This window comes from Motacilla alba, chromosome 1, assembly GCF_015832195.1.
Source record: "Motacilla alba alba isolate MOTALB_02 chromosome 1, Motacilla_alba_V1.0_pri, whole genome shotgun sequence".
In the NCBI taxonomy this organism is placed as follows: Eukaryota; Metazoa; Chordata; class Aves; order Passeriformes; family Motacillidae; genus Motacilla; species Motacilla alba.
Window position 1 is genome coordinate 108,921,297 of NC_052016.1, and position 25,134 is coordinate 108,946,430.

A 25,134-nucleotide genomic window follows, 5' to 3' on the forward strand; every position below is an offset into this window, starting at 1 on the left:
CCTCACAGCTGAAGTGCTGATAGTAAAAGGGGACTTTTTAAAATCCAGATTACATTTTTGTCTGTTTATTTCTTTAATATTGATTTTATCCAGTTGCAAGACAAGTTGGCCTTTATGAATCTCATAATTTATGAGGCCACATGCTGGTTTAGGCTACTGTGCATTTTGAGTCACAGCTACAGGTCAGCTGTAAATCAGCAATAAATAATACAGCTACATGGCTTTAAATAATACATTTTTATTTGCAGTTGCAGGAAATCAGGGTTACAGAAAACTTAACTGTAGCCCAGCAAAAAGTGTTTACAACAGTCATCTCACAAGAGCAACTCTGCAACAGCATCTGCTAGAACACTTTCATTTAGGGACTGGTTCTCTCTTTTAGAATAATATATGACCAAGACAATCTGCAAGAAGAAAACTCTGAAATCTGCTGATCAGTCAGTTATGTTTCAAGGTTATGTCAAGAAAAATACTGGATTGAAGCAATTAACAGTGCTTCTGCTTCCTTCATGTTCCAGGAAAATGAGAAGCTGTGCTCTACTTTCACCACTCTGTTTTTGTTTACTTTGTTTCATCCAATAGTTTTATGGCAAGCAACCAAAAGCTGGCATTGTTTCCTAGCTGTACCAGAAAGGAGTGATTTGCAATCTGCTGTGAATAAATATAATTTTGTTGGTGACTTTTGAAGTAATCACTGTGACCTGCTGGTATTTAGCCTAAAAATTTTAAGTAGGAAATAAAAGCAATAGAAGAGACTCTTCACAACCTGTATTAAAAGTGTAATATTGAACTTTAAACAGATGATGGTCATTAAATGATCAGCCATGACTTTTGCATCTCCATGCAGCAGGAGGAAGGAGAAGGAAGTTTGTAGCTGGTGATGGTTCTCATTACCTGTGAGCAGACTGCTCCACAACTTCAGTGCAAAATTTTTTGCGCCCTGACCACAGCTACTAGCAGTTGGAAAAGAGGTTTTGCCTGTTCTTAACTTTGGTTTGGTCTTTTTGCCCTTGTTGTGGTTGATTGGTTGGTTGGTTTTAGTATTGTGAAACAGTGTGGGGAGACCTGGAGCTTTTCCACCACAGGAAGCAGGAGTCAGCCACTGTAACCCTGCAGCAGTTCAAGCAGTTACATTCAACCAGTTCTGGCCATGCTGTTACAGCTCTCTGGGGGCCTGGTGGAGTTTCTACATTTTTGTTTTCCTTCTGTCTTGTTCCAGTTTCTCAAATTTTCACCAGCCCTAGTGCTCCTCAGGTGGTGGATGAAGACTTAAGTTTAAAAGAATTTGAGAAGAAGATTGATGTTCCAGACTCCTATTATGGACCACGACTCTCATTCCCCCTCACTGTTGAAGATGCCAATGCTCTCCTTCATGCTTTCAGGAATGAACAGGTAAGTTGCAACTAGCTTGTTTTCTTTTTTTAACTTATTTTACATCTGTCAATTTGTAGTTACACAATCCAATGTAAAGCTAAACTGGTGCCCAAAGAGATGTTTCACCCTTCTTTTACATCTCATTACTTTTTCCTGCTAGCCCAATGTGATCATAAATGTAAGCTGCCTTGGGAAATTGATCTGGCTGTAAGCTAACACAATAAAATCAAAAGCAGACAGTTCTCAGACAGACGAGTTCCCACATTTGATTCACTACTTTGCTGCATGACCACCAGGCCCGGCCCTGGGGAGGAGGCAGGGACTAGTGAAATGGAATGGGAATCATTGCAGCAGCAAGGCAGGGGCTTTCAGTGAGAGTGCAGGACTGGGGAAAGTGTCCTGAGCTAAAGTACAAACAAATTATCATCTTTCTATGGGTTAAAAGTGTTCAGTTTTTGGTCCTCTGTCTTTTGTCCCCCACTTCATTCTTTTAGAGGAATTGAGGTTTAAGGCTTAATCACCTCATTGAGGGGTGCAAGACTCCACCATAACAGTGGAGTGCCTATAAAGCATTGCTAATGTAGCAGAACAGAGTGACAGCACACATCTCTGGAGCTCAGGCTGCAGCTTCCAAGGCACTGAGGAGGCTGTTCCTCATTCTCTATATTCCTGAGCAAGCCCTTTTGTTGCCCACAAGATGAAGGTGGAGCAGGGAGGCATTAAATGAGGCAGCTTTCTTTGAACTTGTAATTTTTTGTGCTTAACAATGCGCTGTATAAAAGGGGCAAAAGTCTATCATGCTTTTTAATTTACTAAATAAGAATTTTTTTTTCTAGTAAATTTCTGTGGAGGCTGTTTGTAAAAGTACCAAATATAAAGCACATGATAAATGAGCCAACCCAGACTTCACCTCACTGTCCACTCTCCCTTCTCTTACTGTGGCTGGCATTTTATTAAGGAAATGGTCATATGTAATTGGCCTTTTCGATTGCTTAAAGACATGAATCTTGAAAAATTATTCTTTAAAAATCACCAACTGACAAAATTTTCATAAAAAACATCAGTAGAGAAGATCAGAAGCTTCAGTGCTGCACTAAGTTCTTCACTGTGAACAGGAAGAGAACCCTTGCCAAGGCAGCTCTTACTGGAGTTTTCTTGTAATTGTTTTTGCAATTTGCTGAAATATCATTTATAGCCTTTGGGGTTTTTTTTGTTGGCTTGTGTTTTGGAGGTAGTGAGATTTTTTGTTTGTTTGTTTTTTACTCACGCCTAGAATGACATCCTTTTAATTTTTTTCCCAGTTACTTTAAACAGATGGCCTTATGCAGTGATTTTGAGTGCTCTATAAATCTTATCTCTTCTGAAAAACAGGAAGAATAGAAACAGTTCAGTATAAATAAAATGGGAAAATCTGTAAAACAAGTTCTGTAAGGGCTCCATATCCACTCACCAGGAAGCAAATGCAAAGCTGAACACTCCTAATTCCCAGCACTAGGCCACACAGCCTGTACTCATGTCTGGAGGTCTGCACTATGAATAACCTTGGCAGTTCATGTCTGATATTAATAAAGCAGAAGACCTATTGCAAATTCAAATAAGTCTTCTTGTTCTACCTGCTTTTTCTTCTCACAGCTGCTTCATGCCCGCTATGTACTGCAGCTGCTGAGTGAAACGAGGAGGGTTCTCAAGGAGATGCCAAATATCACCCATCTTTCAACTTCCTACTCCAAGGAGATAACTGTCTGTGGTAAGGTGCCAGAGAAGAAAACTGCTTTGGGCTATAGGTTGATATTCTAAGTGGTTAGAGAATGATACTGACATTTCCAAATTTTGCCATTAAAACAAAGTTCTCAATGCCCTAAAAAATTTTTTTAAAATTTATTTTCCCCCACAAATGCATAAACTGGGGCAAACAAACAAAAAAATAAAGTTCCTGAGTCATAAAGTATATTTTAGGAAATTCCCTCACCTCCTCTTTCCTGTTCTTGTTTAGCATTTCTGAATGAGTCAGTATTAATTCAGCTAACACTGCAGTGCCACTTAAACACTCCTGCACCTGTAAAATGCCACCAAGTATTTTGATCACTGGCTGTAAGTCTCACCTCTTTCTCCTCTCACTGAGAAAAAACCTCACTCAGTAATGATTTTAATGATTTTAATCATAATTTACTCGGTAATGATTTTAATGAGGGCTTAATATGGGTGGCAAAAAAGACCTTTCATTGACAGCATGACTATCTAGAATAAATTGAAATGATAATAACCCCTCATTTCCAAGGGGACCCAAGAGGATGGATAAGTCTTTATACAACCAACAATTTAGACTCACAGAATGATGTGCCACACAGTAAGGAAATAAGAGCTCTTTGCCCATCTATTTTGTTACACTTTTGTAAATTACGGATAATGGGATGCAGTATCCTGACTTGATACAGAATGCAGTAGCTGCAAAACAGAACAGTAATGGTGACATAACTCTTGACATCTCTCAGGGTGTGCTGTGTGTAATATTAAAATGGTATAAGGGAGGTACTATTAGATATGCAAAATAAATAATATTTTTTAAGATGTGGTCATAGACCTCCTTTGATTGTTGGGAAAGGGTTTGTTTAAATGAGGTTTTGTATAAACAACAATTTATTAACCAAGCCAACAAGACCTCTTTCCAAACCAAGGAAACGCAGATTCATGCTTGTTCACAACACATGTTCTCCACACATAAACATTCCTCTTCATGTTTGTATTGTATTTGCACTATGTAAGCAGCATCAAAAGGGATCCCTCTCCTGTACTGAAACTAAAAGCTTTTGTCACCAGAAAGAGCCTCTGCAGAAGACAGATAACCCATTTTTAAACATAATCAGTCCAAAATGTCGATTTCCTTAAGGTATCATTCTCCATTTCTTATAATTTCAAATTAATAATGCAGATTAAATATATACCTGAAATGTTTGCATCCATATATGTGATGAATATCTATCATAGCTTGAAAGATCCCTGAGAACAAATTCAGCAGGCTCATAATTAATCAAAAGCACGGAAAACATGTACACATAAAAATGTCACTTCTCTTTTCCTAATTATTGGTGGTAAAAGCATATTATCACAAGATAGGTTTTGAAACTGGTCTGCAGCAGCGGTGGTGAGTCACAGACATGAGAAGGTTGGCTCTGTGAGCATGAAATGCAGTCAGATGCACAGGGGATCTGTGCTGCAGTGATGCTTTGTGTTGGGGTGAAATCCTCCTGCCTGTTCCTGAGGCAGAGCAAACAAACCTCTCAAAAAGGGCCCAATCTGTCATTCTTGTGGCCTTAGCATTGAGGTACACAGGTATGCACAGTTCTTGACATTCTCCATCACTTTCTACTGGTAGTAATCAAAACCTGTCCCTGAAGCATGTTCAGTTGTGTAGTATGCACAGGTATTAGATCCAACTAATTCCAGTTTCATAATTCCAGTTTTTTCCTCCTTTGTGAGAAATTTTTTTTAAAAATGGTTTTGTTTCTTGTAGGAGATTTACATGGAAACCTGGATGATCTTTTGCTGATATTCTATAAGGTAAGTAGGTACTCTGAGATGTAGCATTTTCACTTTATGACTTGTTATTGAGAACAGATATTCATACGTGACAGATTTATCACCATTAGAACTGCTCCTGTGGTGTCCATACACCCCACACACAAATCCTGGAACAATTTGGTGGTTTTGTCAGAGCTTTCCCTTCTTCATATCCTCCTGCTCACTGTGAAGGAGATCAAGGAGATTATTAGTTTCCTGAATGCTGAACTGCTGCATAAGCCAAAACATAAGAGGACTCCTTGCAAAGTCTCCAAAGTTCTGCCCCTGTTTTTGCAAATTCCGTATTGACTGAAGTCTGCTAAAATCAGGAGCTGGGTTCCTGATGTAACACTACACCATGGATTATTTTAACATTCAAGAAAAAATGCAGAAGCTTTCATTTCAGCTTTCCATTGATACCTGCAGGTTTTTTGGTTTGCTTTTGGGTTGGTTTAAGGATTTTTGTTGTTTGGGGTTTTTTTTTTTTTTTTGGTGTGTGTTTGGTTTGGTTTTTTGGGTTTGTTGGGTTTTTTATTGTTGTTGGGGTTTTTTGGGAGGAAGTTGTTTTGTTTTTATCAGGAAACAAGAAAGAGTGGTGTTTAAAAGCTTTTTAAGCCTTCCAAGCAATCACATGGTCTACACAAAATCGAAGTGCTGCACCCTTTACATATCCTTTTTTATCATGCTAAAAGAGCATAGCTCTGTTTCACTGATGTGTAAAACAAATTAAGCTCCAGGCTAGCTTTTCCATGATTGTATATTTAACTGAAGATGCAGGAAATGTTGTGTATTGAGTTTCACATTTATCCTCAGGATGAATCACCACCTTTCATTGAGCAGGTACTCTCTTTGATTTGAGCTTTCCGGGGCAGGGGGGAAGGGTTTGTGTCAGATCCTTACACGTTCATCTGCTCTGAATGGAGACTGAAGTGAGCTAAACCAGGTGTTTAAATTATGTCCTTCTCCCCCTGATTCCAGCTTTGTTACACTTCATCTGAGACTTGTTCAATGCAAATGTGGTTGTTTTGCCCAAGTGCACACTTGAAGTCTGTTGAAGTATAGTTAAAATATAATCAGGCCTTTTTACAGAGTCCTGCTTTTCTTACTTATCAGCAATCTTTAGCTGGTCCTTGGCTTGCAGTCTTTTGGTTGTTAAACTCTTATTTGAAACTGGAATAAGTATGATGCATATTGGTTTCATACACAGAACCTGGAATGGGCAATATAACTATTTTGGAGATAAATGCTCAGATATAATTATATTTACAACTGCAATCAGCCTGAATTTTAATTTTCTGGAGAAAACAGATGTCCATTCTTTCCCCCCCTCTTATGGATGCTATAAAGAGAAAAAACCAAGCAACTCCCATCCTGACTTCAGTAAATTCAGAGCCAAAACTGCCACTTTCTTCAGACTAGAGATATCACCCAGTTGTTCTCTGTTAAATTTCTAGGGAAGTCCCTTCCATCAAACCAAATAAAATGGGCAAACGTTTTGTCATTTCAAAGTAGTTGAGAATATAGAGAGCATATGATAGAGCTGATTTATTATTTAGAAGCAAATTAAATCACAGTATTTTCTGTCTCCTCTGAGCAGTTTACTCAAATGAGCAGTGGACCCACTTGGCTTCTGGGATCCGTTTTTTTTCTCCTTCCTAAACTCTGTTTCAGTTGGAAAGGGATTTCCTCCTCCAAGTTGATACAAACTACCTTAAACAAAATGGTGCAATCCTAAAAGTGATCTCGGTCTGCACAGAGATCAGCATGGAGGCCTGCATGTAGACCAGGCTTGTCACTTCCACAGACCACCAGCAGCAAACCCTCAGAGCTGGCAATCTACAGCACATTGATACAATGCTGCAGATGGTGTACAATCCTTACACCTGGTTTGGCTGAAGCTAAGACACTTACTCTTTTTTCCTCAATAACCAGTTTGTAAGGTTCATTCAGACCCTGCATTAATCTTCACTAAATTACAGCGTTTCCTGATATTCCTTGAAACACTTGAATTTTAAATTATGTATTGCTAAGTTAGATTGTTAAAGGGATGCTATAGATAGAAATAGCCTGAAGCAGTAGAAAATGCCAACAACAACGGAAGTTAATTAATCACTAACCCAGGAGATACAGTAATGATGCCCAGCAGCAAGTTGCTAATCATTAGAGGGCCTTGTTTGCCTCTCTGACATGTCAGAGGCTGCAACAGCCTTTAACTTAGTTTTGCTCTCATTGTTGGTTGAAACTACAGAAAAGGAAAGCGCATGAGTGTGGAACAAAACTAAAATGTCACATTGAAGTTGGAAGTCCAAACCAAACTTGTTTAAAACTCTAGTTGTGAGTAACCTTTTCCAAAAGAAGGGTGATAGGGTCTGGAGAGTGGTCCAGTAGATGTATCTTTCCATGAGGACTGCAGTTAGAGTGGTTGTGTGTATACTCACACCATTTATAATAAAGCATCTCTCTGTATCTTCAGGAAAAAAATAAGGTAAGAAATACCTCTCAGGTTATACAACCTCTCAGGTTTGTGAGATTTCAAGTATATCTTGGCTCTCATGAGTAAAATTCAAGCAGTGCTTTCAGGATTAAAGCAACTGAAATGAAACTCTTCAAGTCTTAAGTTCTGTCTTAAAATTTTATATCCTCTGGACTATAGTCCTTCTCGGGAGTTTTGGAAATACATGCTGCAAACAATGTAAATATATGAAATCCATTCAAACTTACATCAGAAGATAATTTTTCATGTATTTCTTCTCTTCCATTTAAACTGAATGACTCCCTTCTGTTTGCAAGTGTGTAACTTCCTGGCAACAGTTGCATTAACAAAAACATATATTTTACTGCAAGACTGATGTTCCTTTCAGTCCCTTTCAATTTAATTTAATAGGCAGAGGAAAGGATTAGAGATTGTATTGTAAGAACAGCCAGAGAGGTCCTCTCTTCTCTAATGGCTCAGGTTGTCTGATAGGAAGGTTTTTATTCGAAACAGTGGAAATAAAGAAATGCTGCTTTTTAGATCTCTGTATTATGCAGGATTTTTTTTTCATAATTTCTGGCAATGGGATCTCATTTAAATGCTATTTCCTCTATTACAGTAGCATATCAGACTCTCTAAATGCCCCCTTTTTTTTTCTTTCTGCAGAATGGTCTGCCTTCAGAACAAAACCGCTATGTCTTTAATGGTGACTTTGTCGACAGAGGGAAAAATTCTATGGAAATACTTATAATCCTATTTGCATTTCTTCTTATCTATCCCAATGATTTACACTTGAATAGAGGAAACCATGAAGACTACATCATGAACCTGAGGTAGATTTTGGGGTGGGGCAGGTAATACCTGGCCTATCACAAGAAATATTTCAGCTTTTGAATGCTACTTTAGCCACTGTGACACCCTAAAACAGAAATCATGTTTTATTAAGCAGTCAGGTGGAGATTTGCCTTTTCATTGTGTGTGTGGGGAGGGAACATCCTCATACACACAGACATTTGAATGGCAATCATGTCCTGTCTTTGAGCTGATCATAATCCATTGAAATCAGAGGGCTTCGTGCAGCTTCCAGAGTATCAGAATTGGGGAAGGATGGATGGAAGGATGATGTTTTAGTTAAAGCACATATTTAGGGAAATCTGATATTTTAGTCAACTTTGAACTAAGATTTCAGTTCTTTAACACAAATATCCTACCCTCTACTCAGAGGAGCTTCATCAGTTGGAGGTGTCAGTGCAGGAAAGCTGACACCCTGTTTTCTAGCACAGACACTTGCACTCAGCTGTGCAGTGCAGCCAAGGGAGTGAGCACAGCCAGTGGCTCCAGCTGCAGTAAAAGTGTGACTTGGAGACAAAAAGCATCTCAGAAATGTGAGAACTCCTCAGTCCTCCTCCCTACAATTCTAAACTGCCCCAGAAAGCCTTTGGGTGACTGACTGGCGGGTAACCCTTGGATCATTTGATGTGGCACACAGGATGTATTGTTGTTTTAACACACGCCTCTATGTTAGCACCTACATCAGAGGCCCACAGGCAAGTCCTACTAATGATCCACAAAAGAGATTCAGTTTCACATGATAGTTGATTTTTCAGCACTTAATTGAAAACACCCAAAAAACCAACTAACATAACCAAGATCAGTTACTTAATCTACAAGGTAGGAAAATTCCTCCCCAAAATAGCAGAAAATATTAACTAAGTCTGGGATGGAGTGCACAGACATGTTCCTGTCTATCACTCTTTGCTGTGCATTTTGATTAGCAGTGCTGCACATTGGTAAATTTGAAAGCTGAGTGCTGTGAATATGCCCCTTGATGAAGGATATCTTGCTGTTAAAAGAATTTGGTATCAAAATCCTTGTCCCTTGTGGGGGAAAAGACATGACAGTTGGATGAAGCTCGGAGCAATCTGATCCAGTGGAAGGTGTCCCTTGCCCATGGCAGGGGGTTGGAACGAGATGATCTTTAAGGCCCCTTCCAACCCAAACCATTCTATTATATTTAAGACAAAAGCTTTCTGAAGGTTTTGTGTGAATTTTTGCCCATCATCAGGTTCCTTTGGAATTTTTCTCCGGTATCTAAAAGGTAGAGCTGGCAAAAAGGCCTCTTAATAATTACTAGGCTGGATTCTGTTCCCAACCTCAGTTATGCACAAGAAAAGAGTTTAACTCAATCTCAAGACAGAGAGGAGGAAAGCAAATTTCAGCTGAGGTGAGATGGAATGGCAGATGAGAAAAGGGGCTAGAAAACTCCAGTAAAGCACCATAGCACAGGAGACCATGCAGAAGGGGCATACAGAAAACCAGTTCATGATGCTGTCCTGTTTTCAGATATGGATTCACAAAAGAAGTTTCGAAGAAGTACAAGGTAAGATTCCTCCTCCTTCCCCTGTATTTTTTGGTAGTCTTGCACATGTTAAATGAAACCCATGTAAACAAGAAGAAGTCAAACCGGTTTATTTAGGTGTAGCAGAGCATTGCTTTAGTGATGTAGGTGAAATTATTTTGGTCTATCAGTGGAAGAACTGACAAAACAATTTAAAGTGCTAGTCTCTGACGCCCAGAGATCTATGGGATGAAATAAGTAACATCCATAAGAACAATCAAGAACACAAAAAAGAGGTGAACATGTAAGAAGAAACTAAATACTACAGAGACAATCAAATGCCCCTAAGGTAAATGTGGGAACATGTTTGTCAGGGTTGCAATTCAGGATGTCACCTGAATAAAACTGTTCATATAAACTGTAGCAGTTTACTTCAGTAAACGCTTCAGCAAAATCTTGAACTTAGAAGCAACAGAATCTGCCAGAAATAAGATCTAATGTAAGAGTATATTTTACAGGACCATTGGAAACAGATTTTGTCTCTTCTGCGAGATGTTTTTAGCTGGCTTCCCCTTGCCACTATAATTGATAGCAAAGTGCTTATACTACATGGGGGGATTTCAGACACCACAGATTTGGATTTCCTGAATGCACTTGAGAGAAATAAGGTAAGAGATCATATTCATGTGAGGGTAATTCTGTCTTCTTTTAAAAATTTTGTGGTACGAATGCTAGGATCGGGTCATTTGTATTAGGAGAGGAAATGGCAGGAGTATAAGGCATGTAAGAAAAATAGTAGCCCAATTTTTCTTCAAAATCAGGGCTTAGGAAGGAAGGTTGCAGTAGGTATTGAGAACCAGTTGTCTGGCTCTCTTCATAACATGGGTCTTTTGACCTTAAAATATCTAAAGCCTCTTTAGATGCCTCCTCCTGCAGTGATGACACATTTACATTTTGCATTAGCCAGAAAGCATGAAAACTACTTGATTCTTGGGCATTTCCTTTAAACACTTTAGAAATCAATGTAGCCACATATTTCCAGCACTGCCTTTTTTCCTGGGACTGTGCTTCTGCCATCTGTTGTGTGGGGGAAGTTCTCCACCCGTGAGGCACTCCCTTGGCAGCCGCTGAACGTTGTACATGTGGGAGAGCCTTTCCAGAACCATCAAAATTCAAGAACTGGCCTTGATAAAACAGAATCCACTGCTTTTCAGGGATTTAGAAGACAAAAATGTTCATGGTTTTTTTTTTCTGAAATGATGAGCAAACACAGACCTTTCAAATCAGCTGAAAATGGTGGGGGATTTGGTCTCGATTTGAACAACTAAATCAAGACATCTGCTCGTGATCAGGGTGCCGAGACTCCTTATAGTCAATGGAGATCCAGGAGCTCTGCTGGAGTGCTGTTCAAGCAAGTGCCCCACTGGCGAGGGATGTCCCCTCTGGCCTTAGCCTGCCTCTGAAGAAAGTCTTCTCTGTAGGTCCCCTCCACCAGTCCCTTTAGGACAGATTCGTGTCTGCCCCCTCACACTAATTCCCAGCCATAACAGAGCATCTCAGATGGCACGGGAGACCAATGTTTGAGCACCTTAGTGTACCCCATCATCCATGTCTATGGAATCTAGAGCTATTTTTGTCATCCTGATATTTTCTAAAGCAGAAATAGATGCTTTGCAGGACAGTCAGTTGTGTCTCTTTTTTTAAGGTATGAGAAAGGGCATGGATACTTCTGATCATTGGAGTCCAGGCTCCATTGGCTGCACCACTGTGCACTAAAACGGGGTGCCTAACTACAGACAGAGGCATCCTAACCGTGAGCTGAGCTCTGCCCATGCTTTCACAGGGCTCAGCTCTGCATGTTTCTGTGAAATGCATGATCTGTGAAATGCAGAATTAACAGGTCAAAGGAGCTGCCACAGGAGAGTGTTGCTAATGAGACACGTGTGGGCCACAACCCAGGGCAGTGTCACTCAAGGCCAAGTGATGTATTTTAATTGGTACAGCTGGCAGCTGACAGGTTTCAAATACTGGTCAGTGCACTGGTGAATAACCCTGTGTAGTGCATTTGTTTTGAATTAGTCCTTTTCTTTCTTAAAAAGTAAAATCCAGGGGTCTGCTGACTGTATATGTTTTATTGGTGGGTGGGTTTTATTTGGTTTGGGATTTTGTGCTTTACTTTGGGTTTTTTGGGTTGGTTGGTTGGTTTGGTTTTGGGGTTTATTTTGGCTTTTTTCTAGAAATAAGCTACTATGAGAGAATTTAAAATGAGAAGTCATTCCCTGGACAGAAACCATGTTAAAGATCATTCGTGGAACCATAGTACCACTCCAGAAAAGCAAATGCCCGTGCCTGTTTGAGGAGTTTGATTTAACAGTACAATAAGGTGTAATATTCCATCAGTTTCACTGCTGTCTTCCTGATACTCCATTTAATTTAGCCAAATTAATCTAACAGCATGGTACTGTGTCAGAGCAGAAGTGAATGGAGTTTCACCTTCCATTCAGTATGAATGTATATTTTGTTTCCAGGGAAGCTGTGCACTGAAGTGTCTTCCCTGAGCCCAGGCCCTACTTGCTGTATAGTGAAACCTTAAGATTTACTGTGTTTGGAATGAGTGTGTGTGTCTGGACAAGAACATGAAAGCAGCTCTGAAGAGCCTGGTTACTGATAGGTATAAAGCAAAATTTCTGCAAGTGCCAAATACCTGCAGCTTCTCCGAAACCTGAGAAATCAGGACATTATGGGAGTTAAACTCTCAAGGAGTTCTCCTGAGTACAGGAAACATGAGCTGATGTGCCTTTCAACCAACATCTCTGTATCAACTTTTGTTGTTGTGATGGTAACTTTTTTTTTTTTTTTTTAAGTTGAAATCTTTGATGCGGCCACCAAAGTCAGTGAGAAACAGACAGGACCAAGTGAAGAAGAGAATTCCCACGACCAAACCCAGTAAACACGTTGCCAGCCAGCCTGTTGCAGGGAAGACACAACACATCTCCTCATCAGGCTCCACTGAGCTTTCAGGTTCAAATTTGCCTCCAGACCCCGCCCTGAAGGAATGGAAACAAGTAGGTGAAACCAAAGACTCGCTGACACCAAACTCCTCCCGCACAAACTCAGCCGGTGTTCTGTTCCAGCAGTGTGTTCATGGGTCTGAGTCAGCTGTCTCTTAACAGGAAAACAGTCATTCTATGGAATGTATTAGATACCTATTAGGGTTTTTTTGGATGCTTTTTGCAGACTTGGTAATAAAATTTTACCTCGCAAGTAAAATTCACCCAGTATTTTCTTTTCATAGCCATCAGGAGGAGGAAACTGCTCAGTAGGACATGGGTTTGCCTGCCCTCGTGTGGTTGGATCTGTTGGTACAGAAATGCTTGTTGGTTTAAACAGGTCAGACTGCAATTGTTGGTGAGATAAAGCACCTTTTTTTGGCTGTGCTTTTGGCAGCTGAATGCTGATATAGCCCAAAAAAAGCCACCCAGCTCCTGAGACATACAGATTACTCAGAAGTGGGAAGTTTTTGTCCTCTGGCTGTTCATTTCATCTTGAATATCACAGCAAATATAGAGCTTTTGTTATACTGCAATTTAATAAATTGTGACGATTTGGAAAGCTTCATTTCTCTGAAAATTTGATTTCCCAAGATACCTATCTGACCTACAAACTAACATAAGGAGCACAAGCAAGGCTCCCCTTTCCCCCCAAATCTGACACTCCCCCAGCTAATCAAGCATCCACTAAGCCACGCTCACAAACATGAAGTGAATGTGTTAGTGCAAACCTTGCCCAGAAAAGTTTAAACAAGCACATTTTGAATAATGTTTGCTACTGACTAGAATTAAACCATGATAATTCATCTTCATGTCTGAACCCTGCTAAAATGCTAATATGTAAAATGTCAGTTTGAAACGTGAGCTAACTGAAGACAATAAAGCCACTCTTGTCATGGTTAGAGCAGGTACTCCCAAGGTAAAACTACTAACCAATGTGGTTGTCCAGTTTGTGCTGGGAAATAGAAATTGCCTCTCCTACTGACATGAGAAGAAGGCAGCTTTTTTTCTCTTTGAATTAGCCCAGGTTATGTTTCCAGTGTACCTGCCCAAGTCTGAAAAGCTCAGCTGTGAAAGGAAGTACATTGCTGAAATTATTATTCTTCTGAAACAAAAAAGTTTATGTTTCTTAAAAAGTAGAACAAAAGTCCAAGCCCAAAAGAATATACTCCTGAAAGGCAGGAAAAACCTGAAGACCTGTGTGTTTTCTCCCTGTACTGTGGGGCTTTTGCTGTGGCCACAAGTTTAGACAGCCATACCCTGTTAGTCTTCCCCTGCTATCAGGCCTCACTTGCTTGAGTTTGCTATTTATAGATCCTTGACATTCTGTGGAGTGATCCAAGAAGCCAAAATGGCTGTACACCAAACAAGTGTCGAGGAGGAGGCTGTTACTTTGGTCCTGATGTCACTGCCAAGCTGTTTGAGAGATACAATCTGAAGATGCTCATCAGGTCTCATGAATTTAAGCCAGAAGGTTATGAGATCAGTCATGATGGGAAGGTAAGATGCTTCCATGAAAAGTAGAATTCTCCTGTGAATTTCACAGGAACATCCACAGAAGAAGATTTTTTCTGCAAAATTTATTTTTAAAAAAGAGAGTCACACTGTTAAACTGGGTTTGGAGGAACTTTGTTCTAGATAGATGTCACAACAAATTACTGAGTTATGAGTAACAAAATTCTTTACATCTTTAGGGAGTGAAGACCAGTTTATTACTTACATGAAAACAAATGGACATCAACAAAATCCCCAACAAGAGTTGCGTGTAAATGCAGTTCAAGACATGCTCTATGGCTCTAGAAGCCTTTAACTTACTGATTCTGGCCCTGCTTTCTAACATGCTGTATTGGGAGGCCAACAAGAATCCTGAAAACCAGGTCTCTCTTAGAAAGAGGTTTCTCTTAAACAGCATGTTATATCTCACTGCTCTCTGAAGTCTGACAGGTCAAAAATAAAGGCCCAGAGCTCTGACTCAAAAGGCAAGAGCAATTTGGTGAATGACACGGTTTTATATGTAGACACAGAATTTTGTAACCTGGAATTTTTTTCTCAGATCAGTTTCAGAAATAAGTGTCAAGAAGAGCTGTTCTGGCCAATGAAGTTTCTTTGTTTCCTCTGTCAGGTTATCACCATATTCTCTGCCTCTAACTATTACGAAGAGGGCAGCAACCGGGGTGCTTACATCAAGCTGAATCCTGAGCTCACCCCTCGGTTTGTGCAGTACCAGGTCAGCAAGTTCACGCGCAGGCAGAAGCTCCGGGAGAGGTAAAGCTGTGTGTTGCATGCAGTGAGCATGCACTCCCCTCACAGTGAGTGTACCTGCCACAAGTCTGGAGCTTCACTGAATAGGCATCCATTTTCCTTGATTCTCACCGGTTTTCTTTTTTACAATTTAAAAATTAATACAGTAGACAAAACATGTTCTGGCTGCTTAACTTGGTTTCCTGAGAAACACCCAAAGGTGTTTCAGGTGAGGTAAGCAGTTAGAAGAGACAATTGTCAGGGACTCATGAATGGCCTGCACCTGTCTGCTTTAAGGTGGCAGTGTTAATCTGGACAAATCCTGTCACAAACTGAGTCTCAAAAGTTTATCATGACAGCTTTGCCATGCCTAGTGGTGTGGTCAGATTACTAAAGAAAAGCAGTGTAGAATTACCTGCATAGACTCAATTATCTCATAAATTCAGTTTATTCTTCTGGAGCGCTGTTGGTTTGGTTTGGTTTGGGGTTTCCCCCTGCTGAATGTTGTGTGTTTTGGGTCATCCTACTTAAACATACTAGACCCTAAACAGACTGCATGTTAAAGGATATAAGAATTTTATAATGAGTGTTGAAAAGCATAACATGCAAGAGGATTTTAATCCTTTAATAATCTGCTGCTTTTTTTCCCTCCTAGGGTAGGTACAATTGAATCATCTGCCCTGAAGTCCTTACGAGAGAAGATTTATGCGCACAGGTCTGAACTCATCAGTGCTTTTGCTCAATACGACGTCAATGGCACAGGTACTATTTCCTCTCTGTCCAGTTGTCACCACAGGGAAAACAGCTTCCATTTGTGTGGGAGGCAGAGGGGACAAGCCCCATGGAGAGGTGTCCTGCCTGCCTGCCTCAGTGTCAGGCTGAGGGCAGCAGAGGCTGATTGACCTTGTTTTTCATGACCACAGAGGAAGATAGGCGTTGGGAAGGACTTAGCCCAAACAGCTTGAGGGGATGAAGGTTGAAAGAGGAAAAAGAAAACTGATAGGCATGGGCAAATAAAGAAGTTATGTTTGCTGTTGGGTAGAGAGTTTGGGCAGGGAAATCCAGACCCAGAAGCTCAAAGGTCACCACCACCTTCATGTAGGACTGTCTTCAGAATGCGTCAGACAGGGAACTGGGGTCTCAGGTGGGGAGATGTGGAATGGATCTCCTTCTGAGTTTTGTAAGTATCTGAGGAAGTTGCCTGCCTGTGCCTCTAGCAGACACACACTCACCCTTCAGCTGAAGAAAAGTCAGTGCTAAGTTAATAGATGAACCTTTTATGTAGAAGCAAGAAGTTGATTTCTGCCACAAATGCAACTTTTCCTTGTGATGGCTTCTCACTTGACAGTGTCCTTACAAGGGTACTCAATTGTCACCCTGATTTTTTAAGACTTTGCTAAGCCTTCTGATGTTTACATTCTTGTAACAAACTTTCTCATACACAATTCTGTAAATAACTTATATTTTGCATTCTTTCATGGAGGAGGAGAGAATTGATGGACTCTTGGTCTGTCCAGTGTCATTGGAGAGGTGGCACTGTCACCCTCCAATCCACTGTCACTTTTAGAAAACTATAAATGTTGGAGTCAGAAAATAAAGGTCCCTCTTTTTTGTTCACCTGCAGAGCAGCAGTGTCCATATCGTCATTTCGTGTCGTATTGCGACACTCAATAACACGATGTTGTTTCTTTGGCCACTGAACAGCTGTTTCACATATCTCTGTGTGGTTGAGTTTTCAGCCACATGTCACTCTAATTCCAGCTCAGCTGAAACCTGAAGTACTCTTCATGGCATAATCTGGCTTTCTCAAAAGGTGTTAAAACATGCTGAACATCAAAACAGCATCACAGCTTCGTGGCTGAAGGGGACCTGTGGAAATGCCTAGTCCAACCCCACTGCTCCGTTGTTATGAGGGCTTTTATCCCAGGGCTCAGAGAAAATCCTTGTGTTTTGTAACCCTTTGTGCTGGTGACTGATGTGTGCTGTGTCCTGTACTTTTAACCATGACCTGCCCCCTTCTGGCAGGCAGGATTTCTGTCAATGACTGGGCTGCAGCGATGGAGTCTGTCCTACAGCTGGAACTGCCCTGGAGGATGCTGCGGTCTCAGTTAGCACAGATGAACCCAGATGGAGAAGTTGACTTCATGTCATGTTTTTATGATTTGAAAATGGGTCAACCTATAAAAGAGGTAAAGAGGAAAACACCTCCTTGCAATTCTTGGAGGAAAAACTTTTGGTGCAAATTGAAGCACAAGACAGTTGTTTGGCCCAACAAGTAGAAATCTACAGCTGAACTAGTTGCTGAGCTTCCTTTTATAGTCACTGGAGGAAAATGAGCACTGCTAGGGTACAAATCATCATTCCCTGCTAAGGTAGATGCTTAAAATAGGTTGGATGAATCATATGCTAGAACTGCTTCTTACTTTCTCTTGGCTCTGGAGGGCGTTTAGATAACGGAGCTGAGGAGATGTGACAAATCCTGCCCAGAGCACTCAACCCTTACTCTTTGAAATGAGCTTTTCAAACAAGCTCCAGAGGCAGTTCAGGCCCCTGTGGGAGGAAGTCACATTTATAGATGGACTTTTAGATGTAGATAATGGTATCTGAGGTCACTTCTGCAGAGCCCAGTTGTTACCAAATGTTGCACAGTGCTTTGGAACAGAGGTATCACCATAATTTTCCTAAACAGCAGGATCCATTCACATCTGTAGAGTGACTGCTTTGTATGAATGCATGGTCTACACCACCTTCCCTAGATTATCCAAGATTATTTCCACAAATAATTACTGCAGGTAGGAGGTGTGAAGAGCTCCCTTTCCCCCTTGCCCTGCCATCTGAAAGTGATGGGTTTTATCTGATTATTCCTCAGGGTAAGACACAGAAGTATCATTCCAGAGAACTCAAGCATGAAGATTTGGTTTTTTGCATTTGACAAGTTAAACTGGGAAAATGGAAATTGGATAGTAGATATTCTGTTGGTTAGATTAACTCAAACCAAGGTCTGAATAGCTTCTTGTATGTGATTTCAAAACCAGGCTCAGCCAGCTTTGGCAGAAACACTGTGCAGATACAGGAAGGATCTGGAGATCATCTTTAACATCATTGACAAGGATCACTCAGGTAAGTCCAGGTGACTTCACTGTGTCAGCTCTAGGGAGCCTATACCAATTATCTTTTCCCCACTGTGTTTCCTCCTTAAGGCTTCTAAATATAGAGGAACCAGAGGTCCTATCATTTCTCCAGTTTAGGGGAAACTACTTTAAGGAGTCAGGCTGCAATCATTTAAGGGACAGTGCACAGAGCCTAACAAGAAACAATTCTCACATACCCCAGCTCCAGTATTGGCTTCACTTTTGGGGGCTTTTTCTCCCTTCCACTCTAGTCTTACTCTTTACTGCTTTCTCAATTCCACTGTCAAAAGCATTCAATCATCACCTAAAGTAAAAATGTGTTTCAATAATGAAAGCACTAACCCCAGCATGGTAGGCAGGTAACTTTCTTGCAGTGAAAGAGAATGCATGTGTGTGTTTATGTGGGAAAGGGAAACAACACTGCCAAAAGCAACCTTTTGTCTGTCTCCTTTAGGTTTGATTTCTCTTGAGGAATTCAGCCAGACATGGAGACTGTTCACTTCTCACCTGGGCATTGAGATACAGGATGACTCCATTGACAAGTTAGTCCTCAGCATAGACTACAACAAAGATGGCCACATTGATTTCAATGAATTTTTAGAGGCCTTTCATGTTGTTCACAGACTTGAGAAAAAGGCAACTTCATGAAGAGGCAGAACTTCTTGTGGGTTGTCTTGGAAGCTCAGCTTGCTGTCATTAGTCATAAAAGGGCTGCTTGATAGGGTCGGAGTGCAAGCCTTTATTTAGCCCTTCCAGGATGATCTGTAGCTGCTAATAATGGGATAGAAGAGATGAAAACCTACACTTACAGTATTACTGTGTCACTGCCACACACTGCCAGGACCTTACAATTCATCCCCTCCTCTTGGTGGCATTTCCCCCATCAATCGAATCCCTGAGCATTGCCAAGGTCATGCCTACAGCTGTGTAGGGAGAGAGACTTTGGTATGTGTCTGCCAGCAGTCCTTAGTGACAGCTGAGAGCACTGATAACCACAAAGAACGTGTCAGACCCACCCTGGTGATGGAACAGGCACGAGAGAGCTGGCTGTGGGGTGTCCATTGCAGGAGAGGAAAACAGGGAGGAAGCATCTGGTTAAAATGGATAATTCTGCATTTAATCTTGCTCTTTGCATGATGCAGAGGAATTAAATTATTACAGGTCAATCTCTTATCCTTCTAAAAGTTTACAGGCACAGCTTAGAGGATCTTGGTAGAAAGGTGTTTACACTTGCACTAGATTTCCTCTTGCCTCTGGTTACTTTTTCCCATATTTGTTGGGATTCGGAGCTATGAAACAATCATAACCGTTTCTGAGATGGAGCCAGGCTTTTCACAGTGCTGCTGAGCAGCAGGACAAGGGGCAATGGGCAGAAACTGATGCACAGGAAGTTGCACCTGAAGATGAGCAAGAACTTCTTTCCTGTGCAGTGACTGAGCACTGGAACAGAATGCCCAGAGGGGGTGTGGAGTCTCCCTCTGGAGCTCTTCAAGAATCATCTGGATGTAGTCCTGGGCTACGTGTTATGGGATGACCCTGTCTGAGCAGGGAGGTTGGACCAGATGATTCATTGTGGTCTCTTCCAACATGAGCCATTCTGGGATTTGGTGATTCCGTGCTAACTCGTGACCTTGATGAAGGGTAAATCCACAGCATGTTAATGCAACACATGACAGATCACAGAATAAAGCTTCAGCTTTCTGAGCAATGCCTAAGGGGGGCGTCTCTTTGCCTGTGTTTTGTAGCCTGCCTCAAGCACCATAGAACACTCTTCCTGAAGATGAACTGGGTTTCTTAAAAGCAGAAATAAGAACACAAGAATAAACGTATTTTGATACTACCAAATCTAAATATTCTTGCACATAGTTAAACATAAGTTCTTGACCAAGAAAAGGAAACTGAGAAATTCTGAAATTGAGTTTTTGGAAGGCAGCAAGATTGAAGACTCTTGCACTCACATTCCTGTCTCCTTTCCCTGACTACAAGTCAATATTCCCATTCCTGCCAATACCACCGTGTCAATTCCCAAGGGGGAGAAGTCAGGAAATCTGGACCTGATTCTCTTGCATCTTACACTCTGAAAGCAACATCGGGTCAGGAGCTTTTTGGTAACTGCATTACCTCATTCAGCCTCAGTAAATCCAAAGCACATAAAGTGCTTTTTGGGTAGGGAAAAGTTCCAACCTAGTCCCTCTTTAAATTTTAATAGCTAAAGATGAGCTAAGTAAAGCAGCTCAGTTTCATTTAACAGAAGTATTGAAAGTACAAAAAAAAGCATCCTTCCAAGTTTATCATCCCAGAATGTAACAGCAGCCCAAGCTTAAGGCACTGCTGTCTCTCTTATATCTTATTTTCTACTATTAAATACAGAACACTTTTCCAGAAGTATTTTGTAACTTGACAGATGAATGAACAAACATGCACACACTTATTTCTACTGCCTTGGAGGAGAGGAAATGAAAATCTTTAACAGTACAAACAAAATTTACAGTGAAACTTTAATGGCATTGGTAATACATAATGTATATTTTTAGCATGCAGTTATTCTGATCTATGCACTGTGATGATCAGTCCCACCTTATTCTAGTGGAGTTACAAAAAGGCTCCACTTACAATGGCCAGACACCTCTGTGTGTGGTGGGATCTTGCTTCCCACTGTTGGCTTCCGTGCGGTGGGTGTGAAGTGACAAGGTGGAACTGGACATTGCAGCTCTGGAGTCCCCCTTTGCCACCTGCCCCAGTAAAGAGGACAAAGACAGGCTGTACAGTGAGACACAGGAGCTCTGAAGGATGGCTGGCAGCCTCCAGTGTGGATGTCCCCCACTAAGGACACATTCCTGATGCTGGCATGAAGGGGACTGGCCTCGAGGGATCACTTCCTGAGAGGGGATGCCGAGGTACAGTTGCAGCACAGCTTCACTCAGCAGGCAGTGAGAGCCTTTTGGGGATGCAGGACTGAGGTATGAGAGGAGCTGAATCACTGAGCCAAAACAGAAAGCTGTCCTGTCAGCTGCTGGTGGCACAAAGGGCCCCCTGGCCCCTGACAGAAGGGGGGTGGCAGGGGAAACATCTAACGCTGGGAATAGATGCCACTTGAGACTGAAACTGGGAGTGGGAAAAAGCCGTGCTGCTTGTACTTAAATCCAAACTGTTTGAGCAGAAGCTCCTCTTCTGTAACCCACATCCTCAATCCCTTTTTCTCAGTCATGATTGCATGCAGCAGCCACTTAATATTCCAGATGTGAGTGGTCCTTTAAGCAGCACCTGAATCAGCCTGCAGATGAGTGCCAAGCTCTCAGCCTACAGCTACAGCTGCCACCACTGGCAGCATCTCTCTCCTGCTTTCTGGGCAACTCTGCTCCTACCTGCTGACCACTCCAGAAAGTGCCCAAGGTTGGACTTGGACTGACTCAAGCTCCTGCTTCACTCAAGGCCCTGGCTGCTGCCAGAGGGGTGACACATTGCTGCAGTGTCCCATGCCCACCTGGGGCAGGCCAGGTGTGTCACTACCCCACAGAAAGTGGATGCCCCTTTGCAGGGCAGCCAAGGACTGTGTGGCTCACCTGCACCTTCCAGGAACAAGCAGGACTCTTTCCCTGAGAAAAGAGACTGCAATTAGCAGGAGAGAAGCCAGACAAACTTTGTACTTTGTACTCCACCCATTCAGTTTTCACAGTTGCCTGTGGGCCCAGCAGCTGAGGGAGATCAATGGCACTTTTGATCAGTTTAGTTTGACAAACCCACGTCCCTGTTGGCAGCAGTGGGACGGCAACAGCGTGAGCAGGGGGGACACTGGCCTGGGGAGCAGGGTGTGAGCTCTGAGCCGTATGTGCTATGAGCTGTGAGCTGGACACAGATCCTTAGTCTGCCAGTTTGTCCCCCCAGCCCCGGGCGTGTCTCCAGGCACAGCCAGCTGCCCCCAGCAGTGTGTAGGTGCTCCTGATGGCACAGCTGCAAACTGCTTGGGGCAGCAGGGCCCATCAGGCTGGCACGAGCAGCTCTTGGGTGAATCTGTTTTAATTAACTAATGTCCTTGTGTCTGAGGCACAGGACAAGTCCGTTCACCTTTGCCTTCTTTCCATAAATGAGTTTCCAGGGACGGGGAGCTGGCAGTGTCACCTCTGCTGGCTCTCCAGGGAGGCTTCACAGCCAAGGAGAGCCTCTGCCAGCTACCTCAGCCCTGCACAAACTGCAAAGTCGTCCTGTATTTCATCTGGGAGCACACCCTGGTCACCCCCGGTGCCAGCTCTGCTTTACAGCAGCCTCAGACACAGGAGCTGCTCAGCAAAGCAGGGGTCTGTGTAAAACCTTATTTTGCATAATGGGGTTTGCACTGCGAGGCCACTCTCCAGTTGCAATGGTTCTTTGCTCTGAGCAGTAACACAGCAGCAACGTGGAGCTGTGCCTGACCCTACAAGTAACATAAGTTTGCCTTCCACTGGCCTTGTGTTTGAGTACCACCCTTCACAATCAGACAGATACATAAACTCTTCAAATTACCACATAAATGCTTTCCAATTGCCTGCATTCCACGTGGTATTTCATTGGGATCATCATGAATATACCATAACCTAGGTCATACTGTGAATGTGATGGTAAAGACACCAATGACACTCCCATTCAAAAACAAAGAACTGTTCAGGGGTGTCCAGGTATGTTAGGCCATACCTTTCATTGGTTTAGACTTCAATGCAGCTGCATGGAAAACCAATACCAGCCTTCTTGTTTCAAATGAACACAGTAGGTTAAAAAAATTTAGAAGTCTGAGCAAAAAGTCATCTTGCATCTCTCTCAATCTAGGATTCAGGAATAAAGCAAAAATAACTGCTACAACTTTTTGTATGATACTGGGTAAAATAAAAAAAAACATCACCTTGCTCTTGCTGTGCTTATGCTCTGCACAGTCACATCTGCTTAAACTAGACAAAGGATTTTATTTCCTTTTACTGGGAAACAAGCCAAGTGAGCTCTCACAATACATTTGGAAAGTTAAAAAACCCACACCAAATAATAACAAAGGCAAACCCTTACAAAACAGGCACCACGCCAATAAAATAACTTCCACACCCAAGTGTGAATTGTACCTGAACTGTCACTTTATACTGGCCCCTGCACAAGCCCATGCTTCCCATGGTGGTTAACACAGAGCTTCTGGTCCTCTGGACTACCAAACTCCTCTGGTCTCTGAAAAAACATTAAATCACCTCACACTAAGGCCTCCTACACCTCCACTCCCTTGAGCCAGTTCCCAGATCCTGCTCTAGCAGCAGTGACTGTGTAGAGGGACAGCAGGCAGGCTCTCAGGCTTATATAGCTTAGAAAGTACTTATTTTTACAGGCAGGCCTATCTACTCTTTTCACCTCTACCTGCCAAGACAGCATTGCTCTGATCCTTTCTGCTCACATGGCAGCAGTGCTACAAAGGGAGGCTGGCTGTGGCCATGGGATGCTGAAGCTACTACCACTTTCCTAAGCTGTTAGCCAGATGCTGACATGTGGCTGGTGGCAAAGCCAGCAGCACAGGCACAAGGAAAACCACAGCCAGTGCCTGGGGTAAGGTAGAGTTTCCCTCTCCAGAGGCTGCCCAACTCTGTTTTCAGTTTAAATGGCCATGGAGTCATTTTCATGCGGGACGCAACCATTCCCCACAGCACCTCAGAGCTTCCAACTGGCAGCATTAACCTGGGAACTGTCTGCAGGGAGACTTCCAGGGAGGCTTCCAGGCAGCCCAAGCCCTAATTACATGAGACCAGTGTGACTTCAAACTAAAAAGAAGAAAAAGAAAAAATGGCAAAGGAAATAAAAAGAAAAGAAAAAAAAAACCCAAAACAAAGAGAAACATCAAAGCCTTCCATAAACTCATGCTACACTGGGAAAGCCACAATTATGCCATTCTTAACTCTGAGGCTGTTTGCGAGGGAAATGATCAGGAGACTTGGAAAGGGTGCTCAAGTGGATTAGGTTTATCTCGCTCCATTCAGAGGAAAGGATTACAGGCATAAAACTGTCTGTCACACTGGAGAGGCTGGAGTCTTGAGATTTTGCCTCCAAAGTCCTGGGGATGCAGAGAAGGAAGCTATTCAGATTAAAGACAGATGCAGCTTCCTGACAGAGGCTATCCTCCCAAGTTAGGGGATATTGTAGGATGTTTGTCCCTACTGGCATTAGCCCTGCACTGACTAGGTGCAAATGAGAAGAGAATCAGGATAAAAGTGTATTAGAAATATCACCACGTTATTTCAAGTTATTCTTACTCCTCCAATTTACATTTCTCTGGATGTTTCACACTGCATTAGTGATTCACAACGATGTACATTTACACACAGCAGGAGAAAAAAATTAATGAATTCCATCACTTCCCTTATTTGTGAGACTCTATGGCCGAGATGCAGCTCCCTTGTTTTATTATGCCTTTTGATCTCCACAGAGTAATGTGTTTTCCCCTTGGCAGAACTGTATAATTCTTGCTAATTTAATACGAATTACATTTATGCACTTTGGGCAGAATAAGCCTCACTATTTGTTATTTCTCACACACTCTCCTAAAACCAGGCCGAATTCCAGCTCCCTGTCCCCAGCAGTAGATGTGCACAGAGCATCCCCAGCAGTGCCAAATGCTGAGTGAGTACGTGGCACAAACACAGGCAGCAGCCAAGGGGTTTGTGACAGGGAACTGGGGAGGAAGAGCCTCTGAGCCTTTCCTCCCATGTGAGGCATCACTTACTGCATTGCACAGCCTGTGCTGGGCAGGAAATCGTGTAAATAAATAATTATAGCTTTTGTTAGGTAAGTCATGGTGCCATAGGCTCCGCTGGGAGCACTATCATAAAAAAAGTGGCAAATTCCTGTGGCTGCATCCTTCTCCAAGATACTACCAGTAGCTCCAAATGATTTCTGTAAAGACACAAGCAAAAGTAGAGCAAGTTAGGCATGCATGCTTGTTTATTGGAAAAAAAACCCCACCACATT

At 42.1% G+C, this 25,134-nt stretch overlaps 2 protein-coding genes across 4 annotated transcripts in view; one reads left to right on the top strand and one right to left on the bottom strand.

Moving 5' to 3' along the window:
• Positions 1–23,987, top strand: part of PPEF1 (protein phosphatase with EF-hand domain 1) — a 38,827-nt gene extending 14,840 nt beyond the window's left edge. The window contains exons 5-17 of the mRNA XM_038134175.1: positions 1,220–1,392; positions 3,007–3,121; positions 4,886–4,932; positions 8,072–8,238; positions 9,749–9,785; positions 10,262–10,411; positions 12,608–12,808; positions 14,108–14,293; positions 14,916–15,058; positions 15,690–15,796; positions 17,060–17,223; positions 18,070–18,154; positions 18,620–23,987. Coding sequence (XP_037990103.1) covers positions 1,220–1,392; positions 3,007–3,121; positions 4,886–4,932; positions 8,072–8,238; positions 9,749–9,785; positions 10,262–10,411; positions 12,608–12,808; positions 14,108–14,293; positions 14,916–15,058; positions 15,690–15,796; positions 17,060–17,223; positions 18,070–18,154; positions 18,620–18,813 — 1,769 coding nt within the window. The 3' untranslated portion in view covers positions 18,814–23,987. The remainder of the gene's footprint in view (positions 1–1,219; positions 1,393–3,006; positions 3,122–4,885; positions 4,933–8,071; positions 8,239–9,748; positions 9,786–10,261; positions 10,412–12,607; positions 12,809–14,107; positions 14,294–14,915; positions 15,059–15,689; positions 15,797–17,059; positions 17,224–18,069; positions 18,155–18,619) is intronic.
• PHKA2 (phosphorylase kinase regulatory subunit alpha 2) overlaps positions 20,647–25,134 on the bottom strand; it is a 46,136-nt gene continuing 41,648 nt past the window's right edge. For 2 of the 3 annotated variants that reach the window (XM_038134152.1, XM_038134150.1), the window contains one exon: positions 20,647–25,059. In XM_038134152.1, the coding sequence (XP_037990080.1) occupies positions 24,886–25,059 (174 nt within the window). In that variant the 3' untranslated portion in view covers positions 20,647–24,885. The remainder of the gene's footprint in view (positions 25,060–25,134) is intronic. The other variant, XM_038134151.1, reaches the window with a different exon arrangement.